This window comes from Lucilia cuprina, chromosome 6, assembly GCF_022045245.1.
Source record: "Lucilia cuprina isolate Lc7/37 chromosome 6, ASM2204524v1, whole genome shotgun sequence".
In the NCBI taxonomy this organism is placed as follows: Eukaryota; Metazoa; Arthropoda; class Insecta; order Diptera; family Calliphoridae; genus Lucilia; species Lucilia cuprina.
Window position 1 is genome coordinate 55,987,245 of NC_060954.1, and position 21,731 is coordinate 56,008,975.

The 21,731-nt window shown below is 28.9% G+C and overlaps 2 protein-coding genes across 2 annotated transcripts in view; both read left to right on the plus strand.

Annotated features, from left to right (window-relative positions):
- LOC111680489 (ubiquitin-fold modifier-conjugating enzyme 1) overlaps window positions 1-16,214 on the plus strand; it is a 20,126-nt gene extending 3,912 nt beyond the window's left edge. Inside the window, exon 5 of the mRNA XM_046954191.1 lies at window positions 15,942-16,214. Coding sequence (XP_046810147.1) covers window positions 15,942-16,214 — 273 coding nt within the window. The remainder of the gene's footprint in view (window positions 1-15,941) is intronic.
- A 2,518-nt stretch (window positions 16,215-18,732) lies between these two features.
- Window positions 18,733-20,070, plus strand: LOC111680477 (segmentation protein even-skipped). The gene is made up of 2 exons (XM_023442129.2): window positions 18,733-18,868; window positions 19,004-20,070. Exons 1-2 carry the CDS (start codon window positions 18,733-18,735, stop codon window positions 19,957-19,959), a joined length of 1,092 nt encoding a protein of 363 aa, XP_023297897.2. The 3' UTR covers window positions 19,960-20,070.
- The last annotated feature ends 1,661 nt before the right edge of the window (window positions 20,071-21,731 follow it).

Sequence of the window (21,731 nt, forward strand, 5' to 3'; positions counted from 1 at the left end):
TCAGTTCTAGTTCAGTTCTAGTTCAGTTCTAGTTCAGTTATAGTTCAGTTATAGTTCAGTTATAGTTCAGTTATAGTTCAGTTATAGTTCAGTTATAGTTCAGTTCTAATTAAATTTTGGCTTTTTCTAGTTTAGTTGGAGTTTAATGTTTTTGTCAAAATTATTTTTTACAATAACCTTTTAAAAGGAAAAAAAAACTTGTAGATTTTTTCAGGACTTTATTTAAAACATAATATAAAACAAATCTTTTTGATTTCCAGCATGGAATATAAAACTCCTTAACGCTAAGAAAAACTCTTAACCATAAACAATTGGCGCGCGGTTAAGTGGAAAGTTTCAAGGATACGTTTGTATGTACGTGAAATATTATCAAGAGTGACAATGAGTCAAACGATTTGTTACAAAGTTAAACACAAAAGTAAATTAAAGCAAATACTGCGAACTGATCTACAAATGAGTTTCTGTGACAAAAAGGGTTACACTACTTTAATAATGCTGTCAAAGTTAAGAGTGATATAAATGTAATATAAATTCCTAGAAAATTAACATTTCTATTAGATAGTCGGGTAATAATTGCATTCAAAAGGCGAAAAAGTAAGTAAGTACAAGGGCGCGATCATTTTCAGGGAATAGTAGGAAAAAATTAAAATATGACAAACCAATAAACCATACCAAACGATAGGAGATAAAAAGAACTAACAATATTTAGAACATCAATAAAAATTCGAAATAATAAAATATTTTACGCTCTATTAACAGGTATTTCTAACTTCTACTATATGTTCTAGACATTGTCATAAAATAAAATGATGAAAATATGGAAAAAAATAGAAGAAAGACCTTTAGGAAAATATACATACACAGTTATTTATAAATTTTAGGAAAATTATGTTCCATTTGTAAAAAAATTAGAGCACATTCAAGCTGTTTTTGCCTTTTACCGGGAAAAAACAAATTATTTATGCAGCATTTTTACAAACACACACACACGTAGTAAAACAAACCCAAAAACTAAAAATAAAAACAATAAAATTATAACAAAAAACTTGATCTACTTTCATGATATAGTTTTGGTCCCTAAGCGACAGGACAAATTCCGCGAATATTTCAAATAAACACATACACACATCCGCACAAAACAATATCTTCTTTAGCGACACAAAACAAATTTTCAATAAAAACTACAAAAACATTATAAAACACAAGACAAAACAAAAATTAGTTCAAAAAATTTCTCATATTTTTAATGCGATCAGCCGCGAGGTCATCAACGCTTGAGCGAAACAAAAAAGTCATAAAAAGGACAATTTAGCCCAATAACTAGAACTAGAACACAGCGTTTAGAGGGACAAAAAGGAAACTAGAACACGGTGTCATAAAAATATAAAACAAAAATTGCCACTAACAAAAAACTGATCTAGTTTCCTAATACAACGAGAGCAGAGTATCTTTTCTCAAAAAAAAAAAAAAAAGACAAAACTACAATTCAATGTGTTTTGTGCGCGAGATTTTATGAGCTCACGGTTTTTAAATGAACCAATAAAAATTGTCCTGCTCTACCTAACTTGCATGAACATGAAGAGATCCTTAGCTAAAAGAACAAAAAAAACTGTTCTAATTTTTAGAAACAATTTCCTCAAAAAAACAATGAACCAATATTAAAACAATAGCCGCTATATACAAATACAAAAATATTCAAAATTAAAACAAGGTCGCTGCTGCTTTCATAGATGATCATGATCGTCGATATTCCCATATTGTTTATGACAAATTTTTGTTTAAAAATGACCTGTATTTCAGCGATAATTAGTGCGCGATTATTACTTTGTCATATAGCAGAGAAACGGACATGTCAAACAACAACAACAACACCAACCAGAGCGTGTGTTTTACGATCATAAAAAAATAACAAACAACTTTTTGTCCAAAAAAAATTGTTTCAATTTTAAGAAGAATCTTTAAAAACAAACAAAAAACTAGACCGAAAAAACTTCTTAACAATGACAGCAAATAATTAGGTGATACAGATTTTTTTGTACAACGTTTGCTACTCGTTGTGTTTGTGACGCGTGAATTGTGTTTGAGGTTTAAAAACAAATGTTTTTGTGTGTTTTTTTTCTCTTCTATTTTTTGTTTGGTTTCCTTTGAAAGATGAATATTTGTTTTTTTAAAGAGATCTTGTTTTAGTTTACTTGTTTGTTGATTTTATTTTTGGTTGCTTTTATGAACCAATAAAAAATGTTGGAAAATTATATAGACATTATGGCGGAGTGTTTACAAAAAAACTGATAAATTAAAATGCAAAATGGCGTTTAGGGTAACAAAAAACTAAGATGGATAAGTGTGCTATTATAAAAAAGTTCTGATCTACACAAATTTGTTTAATTCACTATTATGTTGTATCTACTAAAGTGTAGTAACAGTGATTAAGAACAGATCTTTGCAGCAAGTCATAAGTTTATGTTCTTAATAAAAAACAATTGTTTTGATTGCTTTTTTTTAATTACACAAAACAACCATGAAAAATTTTAGAACTTGTTCTAAAAACTAATTCAGATTCTTTTAATAATTTCAAAGAAAAACGCTAAAAAAATTAATATTTGTTTACACGTTCTCTAAAAGCGAGTTTTTGAGTTGGCAATCAAATAATCAGTTGGCAATCAATTAATAATCAGATTAGTGTTGCCATACAAAACAACAGAAAACGTCACTGTTTGTTATCAAAACAATGCATGTTTTATAAAAAAGAAGAAGACAATTGCAAATGCAATATGACAATTAACGAAAACTTAAATTTAAAACAAAAAAAATAAATTGTGAAGTCCCCATAATTTATACTAATCGATAATTTAATGTTTATTTTAATAAAAATTATATTAATTTTTTTACATCAGCTGTTTACACTTTAGCATTTCTTGTTCAAGTTTAAACCACCTCCTTTGGGCGCTTAAACTAGCAAACAAAATCAGCTGAGTGAGAATTCAAAAAAATGCTTAAAACTAAGAATTTAAATGAAGTTCTCTAATGATCTCTGATGCTGCTATTTCAAAGATGATCTATAACATTAAAGAAAATTAGTTTTTTTAATAAAAGTTTTTCTTTTAGAAGAAAATTCAGTTAGAAATTTCAAAAGTTTTAAAAATCGTGTTTTGCGATAAAATTTGTTTGCATTTTTGTTTGGATTTTCTAAAATGTTTTTTTTTTTCAATGAAGATCGATTCATAAAATGAAAATATTCGTTGAGAATAAAGTCGTAGCTTTAATAAAACGTCGAACTCTTAGAAAAAACGATGTTCCTTCGAGAAACATTAATTCTTTCAATGTATTTGTGATTATCTTTTAAAGTAGATTCTTAACATGAAAATGATTTTTGAGAATAAAGTCGTAGCTTTAATAAAATGTCGAACTGTTAGCGAAATGATGTTCGTGAAACATTGCTGATCTTTTAAAGTAGGTTCTTAAAATGAGAATGATCTTTGAGAATAAAGTCGAACATTTAGTAAAATGTCGAACTATTATAGAAAAGTCGTTCCTTCATAAAACTTTGATTAGATCATTAAATGTATTTATAATGATCTTTTGAAGTTGATTCTGAAAATGAAAATGATCTTTGAGAATAAAGTCGTAGCTTTAATAAAATGTCGAACTCTAAGTGAAATGTCGTTCCTTCGTAAAACGTTGATCTTTCATTAGATCTTTCAATATATTTAAGATGATATTTTAAAGTAAATTCTTAAAATGATAATGTTCTTTAAAAATAAAGTCGTAGCTTTAATATAATGTCGAACTCTTACCGAAATCACGTTCCTTCGTGAAAAATCGATTTTTTGTTAGATATTTCAATGTATTTATGATGATCTTTTAAAGGAGATTCTTAAAATTAAAATGATCTTTGAGAATAAACGTAAAACTTTGTTCTTTCATTAGATCTTTCAATGTTTTTATGATGATCTTTGAGAATAAAAATGATCTTTTAGAATAAAGTGATTCCTTCTTAAAACTTTGTGCTTTCATTAGATTTTTCAATGTTTTTATGATAATCTTGAAAAGTAGGTTCTTGAAATGAAAATTTCATTTAAGAACAAAAAAGTCTCTTTAATAAAATATCGAACTTTTAGTGAAAGGTTGTTTTGCCGTGAAACTTTGGCCTTTCAATGTATTTCATGATCATGATCGTTTAAAGATGCTTTTTAAAACAAGTGTGATCTTTGAGGACAAAGTCTTTTCTGTTATAAAATTTTGAACGCTTAGTTAGAAATTGTGTATTCCATGAAATGTAGCCCTTTTATTAAAAAATTATACTTTAGTTAAAAGAACGTTCTCTAAAAAGTCGATTTTTTTGAGCTGCTATCTTCATGCGTTTATAGGTTGATAATTCGATAAAGATGCACTTATTTAAGGATATATTGATATTACATATAAGTGGCATCTCTGCACAGCTGATCCAATGAAAGAGCCAAAATAAAATAAACAAAATTTCATACAACGTTTGTTTTTGGTTTGTTTTGATTTTGTAACTTTCGAAAAAAAGACAAACAGCTGATAGAGTTAAAGTGATGTTAACTTTGTAAAAAACAACTTTAGCTTATTTTAAACATAAAACAGACTTAAACGAAAAAAGTAAGTTTTTTCAGCTGAAAAGTATACATTTTAATAAAATAGACTTAAAGTAAACTTTTTTGATAACTATAATTATAGAACAATATTAACTAAATCCAGTTAACATTATTTGCCATTTGCTTAATACAACCAGCTCAAATCTAGGAAGTAATGGATATAGATTTATGTTAAAAATCTTGCCAAATGTTATGCTTAATCCAGCTTACAAAGTAAAACCTATTCCATGCAACAAGTCATATTTAAGTTATGCTAAATCTCCATCAGGTTATGCTTAATCCTTCCACGCCTCGAAAGAGATCAAAAACAGATCAAATTGAAAAATTTCATAACTAACAACTAATATTAACAGTAATCTCTTGACATATGATGTGATATAAGGCAAACACGTACACAAACATATACATACACACATACAAAACAGTAATGGAGGTATTTGTATATTAACTCAATCCTACAGTCAAAGATTAATCTGGATACAGTTAATCTAAGGGATTAACGTAAAATTAGAGCAAAGTTAAACAAACATAATAATTGAAATATAAATGTGTATATGTGTTTAGTTAGTTACAGAGTAAAATAGAGTAAGAGATCAAATATTTGAAAACCATTGTCAATGTGTAAGACAGTCAATGACAATAGCTAGATCCGATGTCATAAAAGTCAAACAAATCCATCTATATGACCATTATCAAAGAAATAAGAAGAATGAACGAACCGATTACGTTAAGTAAACAAATATCACAAAAATTAGAGCAAATTTTTGTTGTAAATGGAAAACAAACATTAACCCATATACATAATACAATACAAATACAATATACATGACAAAAGTGACAGAAAAATGTGGTCATTTATAACTATTTCTAGCTTGTTTACTTTTCTCTCTCTCTCTGTCTCTCTTCCTCTTAAAGTAAATATCTTTTAAACAATAAAATTCTTGAAAATAATTGCTCTACTTTTCGACAGCGAAAAACAAACATTTCCTGTTATGTCCTTTGTAATCTATTCAATATTTATTGTTGTAATCGATTGTTCAAGATGCTGCAATAAAATCTAACTCAATAATAGTTGAGCTGAGTGCTTAAAAAGGGCGAGAAACAACAACAATTTGACAACAACAAAATGAAAATTAACTAATAATAACGCTGCTTATGGGAAACGGATTAACAGCGAGGTAACTTTTAATCCCTTTTTCTTTACTCGCTGCTGCATATCAATCCGTTTTTATTATTATATATAAACACTCTTTGATCTTTTGCTTTAAGTAATGTGTGTATGTGTGAGTTAGTTTGACATTTCTAGTTCTTCCTGTCTGTCTTAGCAAGAGTTGGGAGAAAAGAAAGACAGTGTGTGTGTGTGTGTGTGTGTCTGTCTGTGTGTGTGTGTTTAGTAAGCCTTGCCTAGCTTTGTAATTTTTGGTTGAAAAGTAAACTAAGGTTAACTCTATAGTCAGTCATTCTGTATACCCTTTTCGTTTGTGTGTAGACTACACTTTTACCCATCCTTAAAAGAGAGTTAGTTTGTTTGTCGGATATGAACAACGAAAGTGTTCAAATGAAAAGGTTGTTTATACCTGCTAGTACATATCATATATGAAATGTTAACTAGAGTATTGTGCATGGATATTATCCTTCCGGCCGAATACAGTGATGGCCAATATAGTAGTAGTTGTTAAAAATACAAGTGTATTTATATTTTTTATGAAATTGTTTTATTTTTAATGAGTAAAAGTAGAATTTTTGATTTGAAAATTTGTAATTTTTATAATGAGAAATTGATTTTTCGCTAGATTTTTCAAAGGATCAGTTTATCCTTTAAAGGGTTGGTTCATCGTTCAGTAAAAAGATCGTTATGTAAACTTTACTTTAAGGATCGATCTTGCAATGGACATTTAAAAAAGATCGCTCATTTACTTAAGGAATGGATTATTGTTCCTTAAGTTCTTTATTGATCTGTAAGCTTAAGACGATCTTTTGTTGACAGGTCGTTGTATTGCTGAAAGAACTAATCTTTGTTGTCTTAAATATGATCTTTTTGATTAAAAAACGATCATGAAATAAAAGATCGAGCTTTTGATAAGAGTCTTTCGGTTAAAAAATGAAGAATTTGAGTCCTGTTGTCCTTTTACTGAACAATTTATCATAAAGTTAAAAGATCTTTGTGTTTACAAAATACTAAATTTCTTTACTTTAAGGATCGATCTTTCAATGCAAATTTAAGAAAGATTGCAATAAACGATCATTCGTTGAAAAATCAATCTTTAAGAGCAATTATAAAAACAATCATTAAATATAAGATCGACAATGATCTTTCAAATTTAAGAAAGAACGCAATGAACGATCTTCTGTTGAAAAATCGATTTTAAGCGAAAATTCGATCTTTTTCCAAAAGAATGTTCTTTTGGAGATAAGTTGATCTGCCGTAGAAATTTGGATGAATGATCGATATTTCGTTCAAGAACCGATATGTTAGAGCAATTAAGATCTTTTGATGAAAAAAATGGTTAAATAAAATATACAACTTTTACTGAAAGAATGATCTTTTGTTATCTTCTTAAAAAAAGGCGATCTATTGTCAAAATAAAAGATTAAACTTTTGATGAATAAACGATCTTCAGTAGTAATCAGTTGCCGAAAGTTTCATCTTTTAATGAAAAAAAAAAAAACGATATCGATCATTCATTTTCCAAAAGAATGATCTTTCGGAGAGAAGTTGATCTGTCGGGAATGATCGATATTTATCTTAAAGAACAGTATTTCGTTCGAGAATCGATCTGTTAAAGCAAGTAAGTTCTTTTGATGAAAAAAATGGTTAAATAACAGAATGATATTTTCTTATCTTTTTGAAAAAGGCGATCTTTCTTCGAAATAAAATATCAAACTTCTGATGAAAGAACGATCTTAAGTAGTAATCAGTTGCAGAAAGTTTGATCTTTGAATGAAAAAAAAAAAAATCGATTTTAATTGATCAAAATCCGAACGTTACAGAAACGATCAAACTCGGTCATTAAATAAAATAACGAAATGATGTTGAAATAACGATATTTTGTTGAAAAATCTATCTATCGGTGAATGATCGATGTATCTGCGAATGTTTGATCTTTTGATCGAAAGTCCATTAAGTAAAATATTGATCTTTTGACAAAAGATCGATCTTCTCTTGAATGAATGATGTTTTGCTAAAAAAAAGATCTTTTCTTAAGAACGATCTTAACGATATTTTAATGAAAATATGATCTTTTCATAAAACATCGATATTTGAATAAAAAAATTCATTTTTATTGAATTTCTGACGATATTTCGTTAAAACGATCTTTTGTTGATAGAATTTTATTTTACTGAAAAGTCGATCTTTAAATAAAACATTGATATTTGCATAAAAGAACGATCTTCAATTTTGTTAAATTTTCTTATCTTTGGTTAGAAACATTTTATTATATTGAAAGGCCAAGTCATAAGTAATCAATAGATCAGTTAAATCGTTTGATGAAATGTCGATCTTCTGTTAAAATTACAATCATTCGATGAAAGATCAAGTTTTTAGTGTTTTTTCGGGAAAAAACGATCATTTAATAACAGATCCACAATACGAAATATGATAACAGATCGATTTCTGATGAAATATAGATCAAACTTTCGTTCAAAGCTGAAAATATGATCTTTTATTAAAAGATCGCTTTAATAATGAAAACCTTATATACAATCTCTTAATAACCGATCGAAAAGGAAAACTGAGAAACCTGTGAAACTTTCATTAGTTGCTGCATTATTTTGTCCCTCACTGTAGGTAACACTTTAGCTTGGTTAATTTTAACCAATGACTATTTAACTATCGACAGAGTTATTTTGGGTTTTCATAAGTCTACTCTTTCTAAATACAAACAACAACAATTATATTTACAAATTTATGACTTTAAAATTGAAGTTATGTGTGTCTGTCTGTCGGTCTGTGTGCATGTCAAAAATGCAAATAATATATTGTCAACTAAACTTCATTTAACTGCCTGATTATTTAGAACATCATAATGAAAATTATTATTGTATTTAGCAGAAGTTGTTGTTGTTGTTTTTGTTTCTCATATGTTTGGTGTGTGTGTGTAGTTAACTGGTTTAACATTTAATCAACCTAACCTAACCCAACCAACTAAACAAATAAACAGACATACATTTCATTGGAAAGTCCTTGATATTGTGAACAATATTTGTACAATATATGTATGTATGTTTGTATGTATGTATGTATCCTTTATGTTAATATAAACACTTTTAACATACAAACAAACAATATACAAGAGTTTTTATTATTTTCAATATTTGTTCTAATTTTCATTGCTACACATTGCGCGGCTATTGTAATGTAATGTAGACAAAAATTTGTTACAATTTTCACAAAATTTTCCCCGTTTTTCTATGGAATTTTAATGTATTCTAAGTAAAGGGATATTATTTATGGTTAAAATTATAGGCGGTATGTTTTGTAGGATTATTAAATTATATATATATATTTCAAAAATGAATTATCGTAATATGCATATTTTCAAGGTTAAACTGTGGAAACTTTGAAATTTAATTTTATAAGAAATTAAGCCTTTTTATATGTATATAAATGATTTGAATAATGTTAAACATTAATATGTATGTAAATTAACATTATCATCATTAAGTTGTTTGTATTTACTACCACCGATCTTCACTTTTGATCTATTGTTTAACTGTTTAAATAACTTTTTAAAAGTAAAGTGTTAAATCATGTTTAATGATCCTCTATGATTAGGATTAAAGTTCTTGGGGTTGGCAATCAAATGCCAATTAATAATCAGATTAGTTAATCTAAAAAATAAATTGATTCTGATGTTAATCCCCTGTGATGTTTTTGAGCGCACAAGATTCAACTTTGCAGTGTTGCCATACAAAACAACAGAAAACTTCACTCATTGTTATCAAAACAATGTATGTTTTATAAAAAAGAAAAAGACAATTGCAAATGTAATATTAAAATAATATTGTGAAGTCCCCATAATTTATACGATATCGTTAAATTTAATGTTTATTTTAATAAAAATTGTATTAATTCTTTTTGCATCAGCTTATAGCATTTTTTGCTCAAGTTTAAACCACATCAATTGGCAGCTTAAACTAGCAAACAAAATTAGCCGATTGAGTATTCAGATTAATTTTAATTTAATCCCTAATCCTCCAACTAAAGATTGCCCCTAAAAGATCTAACTAATCTCTGTTATATCTACTATATACTAAACACCTTCTAGTTTTAATCATACGGAAGTTAAATTAGCTTTATCTCTAGATATTATTAATACTCTAGATTAGATCTGTTAATAAGGTCCAATATGCGATTATACAATCGTGAATGATAAAAGTCTAGAACAAAAATCAAAATTTAAATCTTTATAAAACAGCAGATTATTGGATCTTTCTCAAATACTTCTCAATGAAAAGTAAAGTCGATCCTTAAATTTAAAGTCAATTTCGTTATAAAGAATTTAATCATTTAGTGAGAAATTCTACCTTTGTTAGGTAACTCCTTCATTGAAAGATTAATAAAAGTTGATATTTATATTGTTGTTGTATTGTTGTTTTTTTATGGCGAAATATCGAAATGCGTCAAATATTAGATCTTTCGATGTAAAGACGATCATTAACAAAAATATGAAATTTTTGTAAAATAAGATCGTTTCTTCGATCTGTCATCGAAAATTCTATACATTTTGATGATCTTTCAAAGAAAAATCTATTAATCATTATGTGAATAATCTCGATCAATATTGAATAAATTAAAAAATACTTTTGGTAAAAAAAACGATCTATAGAAATTATCCATCTTTTAATGAAACATCTCAATTTGATAAGGAGTCGTTTTTCTTGTTAAAAGTTGATTTACCAATTTTCTTTCGATAAAAAAATTTTAGTGATAGAATGATCTTTAGGCGAAAGAAAAATAAATTATTTTGCAAAGAAAAGTTTTCGCAAAATACTGATCTGTTCTTTTTTATGACAAGTAGATCATTTAATAAAACAATAATTTGATAAAGATCTTTCTGTGATATATCAAACTATTAGATTTTTCGATGAAAAGACGATCATTAACTAAAATATAAGTAAAATACTGATCGTCATAAAAACAACAAGTTGATCACTCAATTAAAATATAATTTAATGACGATATTTTGGCAATATATCGTTCACTCTGCGAATATTAGATATTTCGATGAAAAGAAGATCACTAACTTAAAAATATAGATTTTTTAGTGAATAAAAGATCTTTAATCGATCTGTCATCGAAAATTCTATGTATTTTAATGATCTTTGAAAGAAAATACTGATCTGTGTTTTAAAGGACAAGTTGATCGTTTAATTAAACAGTAATTTGATAACGATCTTCCGGCGGAATATCGAACTCTCTGCGAATGTTAGATCTTTTAATAACAAGACGATCATTAATTAAAAAAAATCGATTTTTTGGCGAACAAATGATTTCGATCGATCTGACATCGAATTTTAATTGATCTTTCGAAGAAAAATCTATTATTCAAATACTGATCTGTTGTTACTCATTCAATACAGCAATGATGATCTTGTAAGATCTTTCGAGACAATCATAAACTAAATGAATAAAGGATCCTTAATCGATCTCTCATCGAAAACTCCATATTTTAATGATCTTACGATGAAAAATCGATAATTGTTCAAAAAAAAATTTAGTAAAATATTGATCTGTTGTTGTACATTTTTTAATGACAAGTTGTACTTTAAGTGAGAAAACTAACTTCCGATATAATGTCGATTTTCTTATAAACAAAACACAAACTTTCAATAAAAACTCGATCGTCTTTGAAAATCTATCTTATCAATAGTAAAATACTGATCTGTTGTTGAATTGTTGTGAAATTTTTGATGACAATTTGAATGGTCTTTTAGTAAAAAAACTATCTTCTGATAGAATGTCGATCTTTTTTTTAATCAATCGATCATCTTATAAAATTAAAAACTTTAAATAAAATCTTGACCATATTTGAAAAAGTGTTTTTTATAAGAAGACGATCATTTTTTAAAAAAATCTTTTAATTCACGAACGGGCATTCTTTCGGTGGAAAAACGATAATTTGATGAAAAGTAAATAACGAATTGTCATTGAAAGGTTAATATTTCTTTTGAAAAGGACGGTCTTTTAATATAATTATGAAGATCTTTTTGTAAAAACTATCTTTTAATAAAATGACGATCTTTTTCTTGAAAAACAAACTTTCGGTGAAAAGCCGATCATTTTATAGAATTGATATATAATGGCAAAAGAATGATATCTTGTTGAATGAAAGAAATTGGTCTTTGTTGGTCTTTGAAAAACACTAAGATATCACTAGAGCTGAAAAATCATTAGTTTATGAAAGTGGATCTTTTTGTAAAAAACCACCGAAAGATCGGTGTTTAACGATCTATTGGCAAAAGAATTATTTTCCCGAAAGAATTATTTTTTAATTAAAAGAATGATCTTTTGATAAGAAATCGACGAAAATCAATAAAATATTTTCGTAAAGATAAACTAACTTCGATCAAATCTTTAAAAACATTCGGTAAAAAGTCGATCATTCTATAGAAAAAACCTTCAGTTAATGAACTATTTATTGTTGAAAAGTGGATCGATCTGCAGTTGAATGGTTGATATTTCATTGAAAAGCCGATCGGAAATTTATTGTTTGGAAAAATGCCAATCTGTCTTGAAAAGTAGATCTTTTGATAAAAACATGATCATTCTATAGAAAAAAAAGTTTACTTAGAGAACGGCCATTCATTCGTTTAGTTAAAAAAACGATAATTTGATGAAAAGTGAAAATGCATTTCCATAAAATGTGGATCTTTTAATGACTATTGCAACATTTATACTGTATTTCCATTAAACTTTGTTCCGATATAATGTCGAGTTTTTTTGTGAAAAACTATTGATCAAAAAATATTGATCTGTTTGCGAAAGATGACGATCTTTCTATGCCTTCACGATTAATATTAAATAAATTAAAATTTTTTTGGTAAAAGAATGATCTGTAGATAAAAGATCGATCTTTAAATGAAACCACGATCTTTTGTAAAAGGACAATCTGATGATAGACGTTGAAAATTTGATAAGGAGTCGTTTTGCTTGTGAAATGTCTATTTAGATAAAAGATCTTTTGATAAAATTTCATTTTTTTGTGAAAAAATGATCTTTAGGTGAAAGATCAATGTTTTTTTTTAATTTTTAGCGATCATCTATTGATCTTTATATAAAAGAACGATCTTTTGTTGATCTTAATTAAAAGATTAATCTCATGTAAAGTAGATTTATTAATGATCTTTCTATAGGTTAAAGATCGACGTTTTTTTGGTAAAAGAACGATCTTTTATCGATCTTAAGTAAAGGATCAATCTTTCGATAAAAGTAGTATATTTCGCAAAAAAGTTGATGAGAGAAAAAAATATTCTAAAAGAATGATCTTTAGATGAAAGCTCGACCTTTTAATAAAACAATGATCTTTTGTCGATCTTAACAAAAAGGTCAATCTGATCATAATAGAAGTTGAAAATTTTATAAGAAGTTGTTTTTTTTTATGTAAAGAAAATTTCTCATAGATATTTCGATAAAATTTTGATATTTTAGTAAAAAAATGATCTTTAGGTGAAAGATCTGTACTTAATTTGGTATATGACAGATCTTCTATCGACCTCAAATAAAGAATCAATCTTTCGCTTAATGAATTATGTATATTTTGCTAAAAAGTCGATGATAGAAAGAAAGATTGATATTTTAATAAAACAACGATCTTTTGCGGATCTTAACAAAAATGTCAATCTGATCATGATAGAAGTTGAAAATTTGATAAGGAGTAGTTTTTCTTAGTGAAAGAATTATCTTTAGGTAAAAGATCGGTGTTTTTTTTTTTTTTTGATAAATCTTCTATCGATCCAAATAAAGAATCCATCTTTGAAAAAAAAAGTATCTTTCGCTAAAGATTCAAAGAGAGAGAGAAATGTTCTAAAAGAATGATCTTTAAATGAATTAACGATCTTTTATCGATCGTACAAAAAGATCAATCTGATCATGATAGAAGATAAAATTTTAATAGAAAGTAGTTTTTCTTATGTGAAGTTTCAATGATCTTTCGATAAAACTTTGATATCTTTTTGTAAAAAAGTGATCTTCAAGTGAAAGATCGGTGTTTTTTTTGGTAAATAAACGAACTTTTATTGATATCAAATAAAGAATCCGAATTCGAATAAAAAAGTATCTCTCTTTAAAAAGTCGAAGAGTTAAAGAAAGATGGATAAATTTGGGTTTTAACTTGATGTTTCTAAGACAATTTTTTCCATAAATTTCTATTTTAAAGAATAACTTAAACTCTTAAAGAAAATCATGAATTTAAACTTTAAAGTATTATACAGAATGTATTTAAAGTATTATTATACTACCTAAACACTAATACATACTGATTTTATATTAAATTTACCATTAAAACCCAAATAATGTAAATAAAACCAAAAAACAACTAATAATATAGAAATAAGCGGAAACAATGAATGGATAAATATGGCGGGTGGTTAGGAAGTAGATATACATATATAATAATTTAATTTAAAATAAAGAAAGAAAAAAACACACACACTCTTATAGATACATACACTCATAGTTAAGAGATTATGTTTGGTGGAGGAACTTAATAATAAAAAAAATACTAAAACATACTAAAAGGTATAATAATGGCTGCTTTGGTTTGAGAGTGTTTAAATAAACGTTTGGTTATAAATTTATATGTATATACACATACATACATATGTATATATTGCGAGAATTGAGAGAGAAATGCCCCCTTTTTTGTATAATATTGTTCATACCACTATATCAATACCACTCCCTTTTAATGTTTTAATACTTTGATGATAAATATACAATTATCACAGTGTTTTTGTTTTGTTCTTTAGTTTTCTTCTCCTTTAGAGAGTTTTGTAATATCTGGTTTACTCCCCCACGGTCTTGCCAGACTTGGGGAATTGTCTCTAAAGTTGAGAATTTTAAAGGCTTCGTGATGTTATTGTTATTTTCCGAAGAGAAAACTTTCGATTGTGTAAGATCGTTTCTCAGCAGAGTAAAGATCTAAATGTTGTAGATATAGGAATGGTTAGGTTTATGGGAGAATATAAACCACAACGAATCTGATGAAATCTATTAAAGGCAAAGTAATCAATGATCTCTTATTATAATGTTACACAACGATCTTATTGATCGATAAAGTATTAAATGAAGATCAATTGATTTGTTGTTGATGAAAATATACATTAATGTCAAGGGACCATTAGTATGCATCCTTGATTCTTTTTGAAATTGAAAATAACTGAATTAAGATTTCGAAAACTATAAAACATTTTCAAGAGATCAGTGATCAGTTCGAAGGTTTATTTTAAGCAAATATGTAAAACAGCTTCAGTGTTCAGACATGGTGTTAAATCCATGGATTCTTTTAAAGAGAATATACAAAGATTACATAGCAAGATCACAAAGATTCTTTGTAAAACTCCAATGATCCTTATTTGCATAGTCTAGTCCAAATTACGGAAAACAAAACGTTAAGGAAGGAGGAAGAAAAATGAAAAAGTAATTTCTCTTAACAGACCTATAGACATTATAAATATTTGGGAATCTATGGAAATTTAATAGACTCAACTGAATAGACTAAATATGAACTTCTTTGATATCCGAAAGAAATTTATGTAAATCATGTTTCCTTAAAGATATATCGACAGAAGTTTTGCTGAGAAAAGCATGATCTATTTTACTTTCTCTTTGATGATGGTATAACAGGATAATGATACAATTATTTTGTTAATTTGTTGTTATTTTTGTTTCAATTTCAAAATGTTTGTCCAGTCGTGATACCTCTAAAACAATATTTGAGAAATTTTCACTGATTCCTTAGTAATTCGTTATCATACTATTTTTAAATGGGGATCATTGGCTCGTTTGGAAAAGGAATTGTACATGGAAAACTATATCACCATACTACGCCTCTGAAATTGGCTACCAAATTGGGTTTGTCTGAAAACACCAGTAAAGATTGCTTCCAAAAGCGTAGCATAGTTGTGTAACGATATTGAAATTGTCAGAGGGTTTAATGAGATAAGTTTTACTTTCTCTCTACTTATATTCAATAGTGAGGGTATTAAAGGACCCTGGTACAAAAAAAATATGTTTTAATTTAGATAAAGACACTACTCATTCTGAATTTGAATTGATCACAAGCACAGTAGTGCTATAATTACAAACTACTACCTTCCCAGCCTTCAACCCATCACAAAGATCATGCCATACCACACTACATGTCTGCTGCTACTGCCGCCGCTGACTGTCCCTCTATCCTTCAGGCTAAGCCAACATACCTACAACTTTCTCTATTACATCCTAAAGCCTCTCCTGCCCTCAATCAATTATTTAGCTCTCACGCCACCTTATATGTCTGCTCTATGCCACCTTATATGTCTGCCAATTCCAAGGCTGCCGCCTATATATATCGTGTGTCTTTTCTCCTTCTGCCTATGCCAACACACCTATAACTTTCTTTAGTATATCTTACAATTTCTCTTCACATCCCACAACCTCCCCAGCCCGCAATCCATAATTTAGCCCATGTCAGGCCATCTAAAAGTCTACCAATTTCTAGGCTACTGCTGCCGCCGATGATGCTTATCTCTCTATTTTCTTTGTCATACCTCTACGAAAGCCAACACTCCTATAACTTTCCTTATTATATCCTACAACCTACCCAGCCCGTAATCCATCATTTAGCTCATAATTTAGCCATCTAAAAGTCTACCAATTCGCTGAAGCTTATCCCTCTATCTTTTGTGCCCTGACTTCTTCTGCATATGCCAGCATAACTGGATCTTTGGGAAAGAAATTCATCTTCTTCCTGGGATTTACAATCTTCTTCATTTACTTCACTCCCCTATTTTGTCGTTGCGTTTTGTCAGTTCGTTTCATTCTAAAGGTTTTTGATCGTATTTTAAATCATTTATTATAACTTGTCCAACATGAATCTTTCTCCACCAGCAATTCTGTCAAATACTCCGGCTGTTTAATGCCTCTAAGGATTTTGATAGCTAGCGTTCAAATTTTGACTAAATTAAAATTTTTATATTGAATATTGACTCTTTAATGTCTCTAAGAGTTTTGATGTTTAGCGAACTCTGCAAAATGTTCCAATTTTGACTGAATTATAACTTAGCTATCGAATATTGATCTTGCAAAGTCATTTACTATATGATCATGCTGATCATTCTTAATGTAAGAACATGCCTATTCTCATTTAACTAAAAGAATAAATTTTTCAACATATGAGAGAACTTTTGGGTGATATTTTTCATTTAGTTTGAAGGTTAGCTAAGGTTGCTAACGACACTTTTTTCGCAAATTCACAACTGTTATTCTCCACCATCAATTCTGTCAAAAACTCCGACTCTTTAATGCCTCTAATGGATTTGATATCTAGCGAATTTTGCAAAATGTTTCAATATTGACTGAATTGTAACTTTGATATCGAATATTGATCTTGTGAAATCATTTACTGTATGATCATGCTGATCATACACTTTGCATACAACATTTTCATTGTAAATTCATAACTATTATTCTCCAACACCAAATCTGTTAAACACTCCGACTCTTTAATGTCTCTAATGGTTTTGATATCTAGCGAACTTTGCAAAATGTTTCAATATTGACTTAATTAAACTTGGGCTATCGAATATCGATCTTGCGAAGTCATTTACTGTATGATCATGCTGATCATACTTAATGCAAGAACATGCCTATTCTCATTTAACTAAAAGAATAAACTTTTCAACATATGAGAAAACTTTAGGGTGATATTTTTCATTTAGAAGGAAGGTTAGCGATTTAAAGTAAGTGGCAACTTTGCCGCACTAACTGTACAACTATGTATGTTGTGGAGATGTTGGGGGAGAATGAGAGCAAGAGAAATACATAGTTGAATGTTATTATATGTATTTGTATAATGCTAAGGACTATGAATATGAAATTAGCTAATATATTAAAGATCCTTATAGCACAATTATATAGGCTATTGTTTTTGCTGTACAATATTTAAGTCATATTGTTTTTAATAATTCAAAAAAAGACTTTGGTTTCTATATACTACTAGTGTCCTTTTTAATATCTATATATGTATACATAGTAGTTATATCTTTTTTTATAATTTTTAACGAATCATAATGTGTTTTCCTGGAAATGTTTTTACAAAATATGTATGTATATACAACTTAGTATACAACCATATTACATTTAGGATAGTAAGAGTATGAGGTTTTTTATAACCATTGTTCTGACATCGTAATCGCTGTCATTGCCACATTATCATCTGCGTTTAGTACAAAATAATTGAGAAACAGCAGTTCTGCCAACAGCAGCAATAATATGAAAATGAAAAATAACAACAACTTATATTAGCAATAATGACAGGACAGCAGTATTAGAGTCAATGTAAAGTAGAGAGTAAGAGCTAAATGTTATTATGACCACCCATAGTTCTCTCAAATTTACACTTTATACATTTTTGTAAAAGACAAGAGAAAATTTGTAATAGAAGAGAATATAATATAGTTATTAGACATTTTTATACCTCTCTAAGTATTTTTTTGTAATTGTTGTTGCTCATTGGTTGTATAGATTTAGGTACAAACATACACACAGACACACACACACACGCTGTTAGAGATTTGGTGGTAATTTCCCGTTAAAGAGCACGCCTTTAACTTCTTATTTAGCCTCTCACTTCGTTCGTTCGGGGTATAAAAGCATCCTGGGGTAGTTGAGTAAGGCACACTTGAGCTGTAGCTTCACAACAAGCAACACATCATTTCAACTAATTTAACAAATTAACTAAAAACTAATAATATTTTATAATTTACTAAAAGATTTTTTTCTTCGAACATTTTGATTTACAAAAGAAAAAAAAGAGAAAAATACGTGAAAAGTGCAAGAAAAGAAAACTGAAAATATTAAAAAAAAGAAATTCTTTTAAAACTTTAATAAAAAAACACTAACTGCTACAATATGCAAGGATACAGATCATACACCATGGAAAATCATCACAATATCCATCATGATAACAATGAACAAAAACCCTTAGTAGTGGATTTAATGACTGGCCAATATGGCAAACCACAAACTCCACCACCCTCTCCTACTGGTAAGTTTTCTAAAAGAAAAACTTCTCAATATTAACAACAACACTTAAGTTTAAACTTAATTGTTTTATTTTAAACTAAAAAAAAAACGAAACAATTTTATTAATTTTTTGCTTTTTTTTCTATTTTAATTTTAGAATGTTTATCCAGTCCTGATACCTCTTTAAATGGCAGCCGTAACAATTCTTGTGAAATTCCCGCCGATCCCTCAGTACGCCGTTATCGTACTGCTTTTACCCGGGATCAATTGGCTCGTTTGGAAAAGGAATTCTATAAGGAAAACTATGTATCCAGACCACGCCGCTGTGAATTGGCTGCCCAATTGGGTTTGCCTGAGTCTACCATTAAAGTTTGGTTCCAAAACCGTCGCATGAAGGATAAGCGTCAACGTATTGCCGTCGCCTGGCCTTATGCTGCTGTTTACTCAGATCCCGCTTTCGCTGCTTCCATCTTGCAAGCTGCTGCCAATAGTGTGGGTATGCCTTATCCTCCTTATCCCGCTGCTGCTGCCAATCCCATGTTAGCCACCGCCATGCCCTCCATGCCAGTACATGGCCACAATCCTTACGGTCAATACCGCTACAATCCCTATCACATTCCTCAACGTCCTCAACCAGCTGCTCATCATTTAGCTCATGCCATGCCTCCACATATGTCCGCTAATCCCATGGCTGCTGCTGCCGCCGCTGCTGCATATCCCTCAATGTTGGGTGCTATGCCTCATGCAAACTATGCCAATAAAACTCAAACTCCTCCCTTGGATTTGCAATCATCCTCTTCGCCTCACTCCTCCACCTTGTCGTTGAGTCCCGCCGGTTCGGATCATACTAAAGTTTTTGATCGCAGTTTGAGTCCCTTAAGATCCAGCGTACAACAACCTATTACTTTGCCTTTATTGCAACCTGCCCAACATGAAAATCTCCACTTCAATACCGCCTCCTCATCCGCCAATTCAGGACTACTAATGCCCACCCTCACCACCACCAGCAACTCTGTTAAACGTCCTGCCTCTTCCATGTCTCCACCACCACAAACTTCTCTCAACACTGAATCCAAACCAAAACTATTCAAGCCCTACAAGACTGAAGCCTAAGTCCCGGGTCCTATAGGAGCAAACTGCTTGCAGTTGCTAGAAAACAAACAAAAAACTAACCAAACTTTTTAAAAATGTGATTGTGGTGCTAAGAACAAAAAAATCTCAAAATCAAATCAAAAACTCAAAAATTGTACAAAAACATAAAATTTTTATATTTATAATTGTTAGTATTTATATATATAAAATTATAATGTAAATAGTTTAATTAATAGATTTTAAATAACAAAATACAAATTTATATTTTAGTTTTTAAGACTTTAAACAAAATTTTAATTTTAAATTAATAAAAAAAACAACAAAATTTTCAAAAAAAAATTTAAACCAAATCTTTTCATTTCACTTAAAACATTTTGAAAAAAAAAAATAATTAAAAATTTAAACAACACATATTAATTACTTAAAGATTTTTATTAATTTCTCATAAACCCTGTCAAGCGTGTAGTATGTGGGTGTGTATGCTTGTGTTTAGGGAAATTTTCTTAACAATTTCCCTTTTTCATTTATACCTGATCAGTTTAATGCCTTCGCTTAAACTAAAAACCAATTAAAAATCCACCATCATAAAATCATAAATGTCTACGCTAATCCACTTTTTAAAACATTAGCCTTTAGTTAAGATCATCATATCATTTAATCCAATGTTTTAACACACTGATCAAGTAACAAAATTTTTCAAATATTCTCTTTTAAAATCTTGTTAATAAAATAAAATTTTATAAAATAATAAACTACAAAACCTGTTGGCAGCTGTAGGTTGAAAATCAATTTCAACTCAAACTCAATGTCAAAACTTCATCCAATTGCATTGTATACGATCGTAATTTGGGCACGTGTTTCTGTTCCTTTCATTTCGTCTCAAACTGTGACCCATTAAATTAGATAAATATTTTTGTAAAAATATTGTCAAAAAAGTCAATTCAATTGATTTGCAAGAAAATATCTTCATCGACCTTCATTGATGTTGACAAAAATTAAAAAAGGATTTCTTTTTCGAAAACAACTGAGTATTATATTGTCAAAGCAACGGGAGAGTTTGTTGTTTGGCTTATGCTCCCTTGTGTGAGTGAGTGTGTTCGCTCTTTCGTCGTGTTCACATTTGCCAAACGATCTTGCATAAAATGAGTGTTAACAACTGTAAAGAAAAACGCTTGTAAGGTTTTTAATCTTGATGTAAAGGAATTCTGGTAAAAGTTCTCAAAATCTTTGATGTGAAAATTGACTCTTTTCGATGTTTCCTCAAAAATTCTTATGACCTGAAGCTCTGGTAAAGATGAGATGATCTTCTAGAGCAAGAAATTATGTTGTTGGAAATATCTAACTGAATACACTTGAAGTAGTTAATGAACTTTTTGAAGAACTTAGTAATGTTTCTTTTTGTTCCAAGTGTTTAAATGTATGCTATGGATTCTGAGAGAAGTATCTAGTAGATATAACAATTGAGTCATATTCTAGTCCATCGACCAGTCTGCTGTCAAATCTATAATCTAGTTTACTATGTTGTCTATCTATCTATCTATCTATCTATCTATCTACCTATATATTTATCTATCTATCTATCTATCTATCTATCTATCTATCTATCTATCTATCTATCTATCTATCTATCTATCTATCTATCTATCTATCTGTCTATCTATCTATCTATCTATCTATCTATCTATCTATCTATCTATCTATCTATCTATCTATCTATCTATCTATCTATCTATCAATCTATCTATCTATCTCTATCTATCTTCTGAAGTATTGAACAAGTCTCTCCTGGTAAA

Excerpts from the sequence above, each read along its gene's own strand:
- LOC111680477 (XM_023442129.2), top strand. The coding sequence starts at position 18,733 with ATGCAAGGATACAGATCATACACCATGGAAAATCATCACAATATCCAT. Across the intron at positions 18,869-19,003 it reads TCCACCACCCTCTCCTACTG|AATGTTTATCCAGTCCTGAT; the intron begins GTAAGTTTTCTA and ends TTTTAATTTTAG.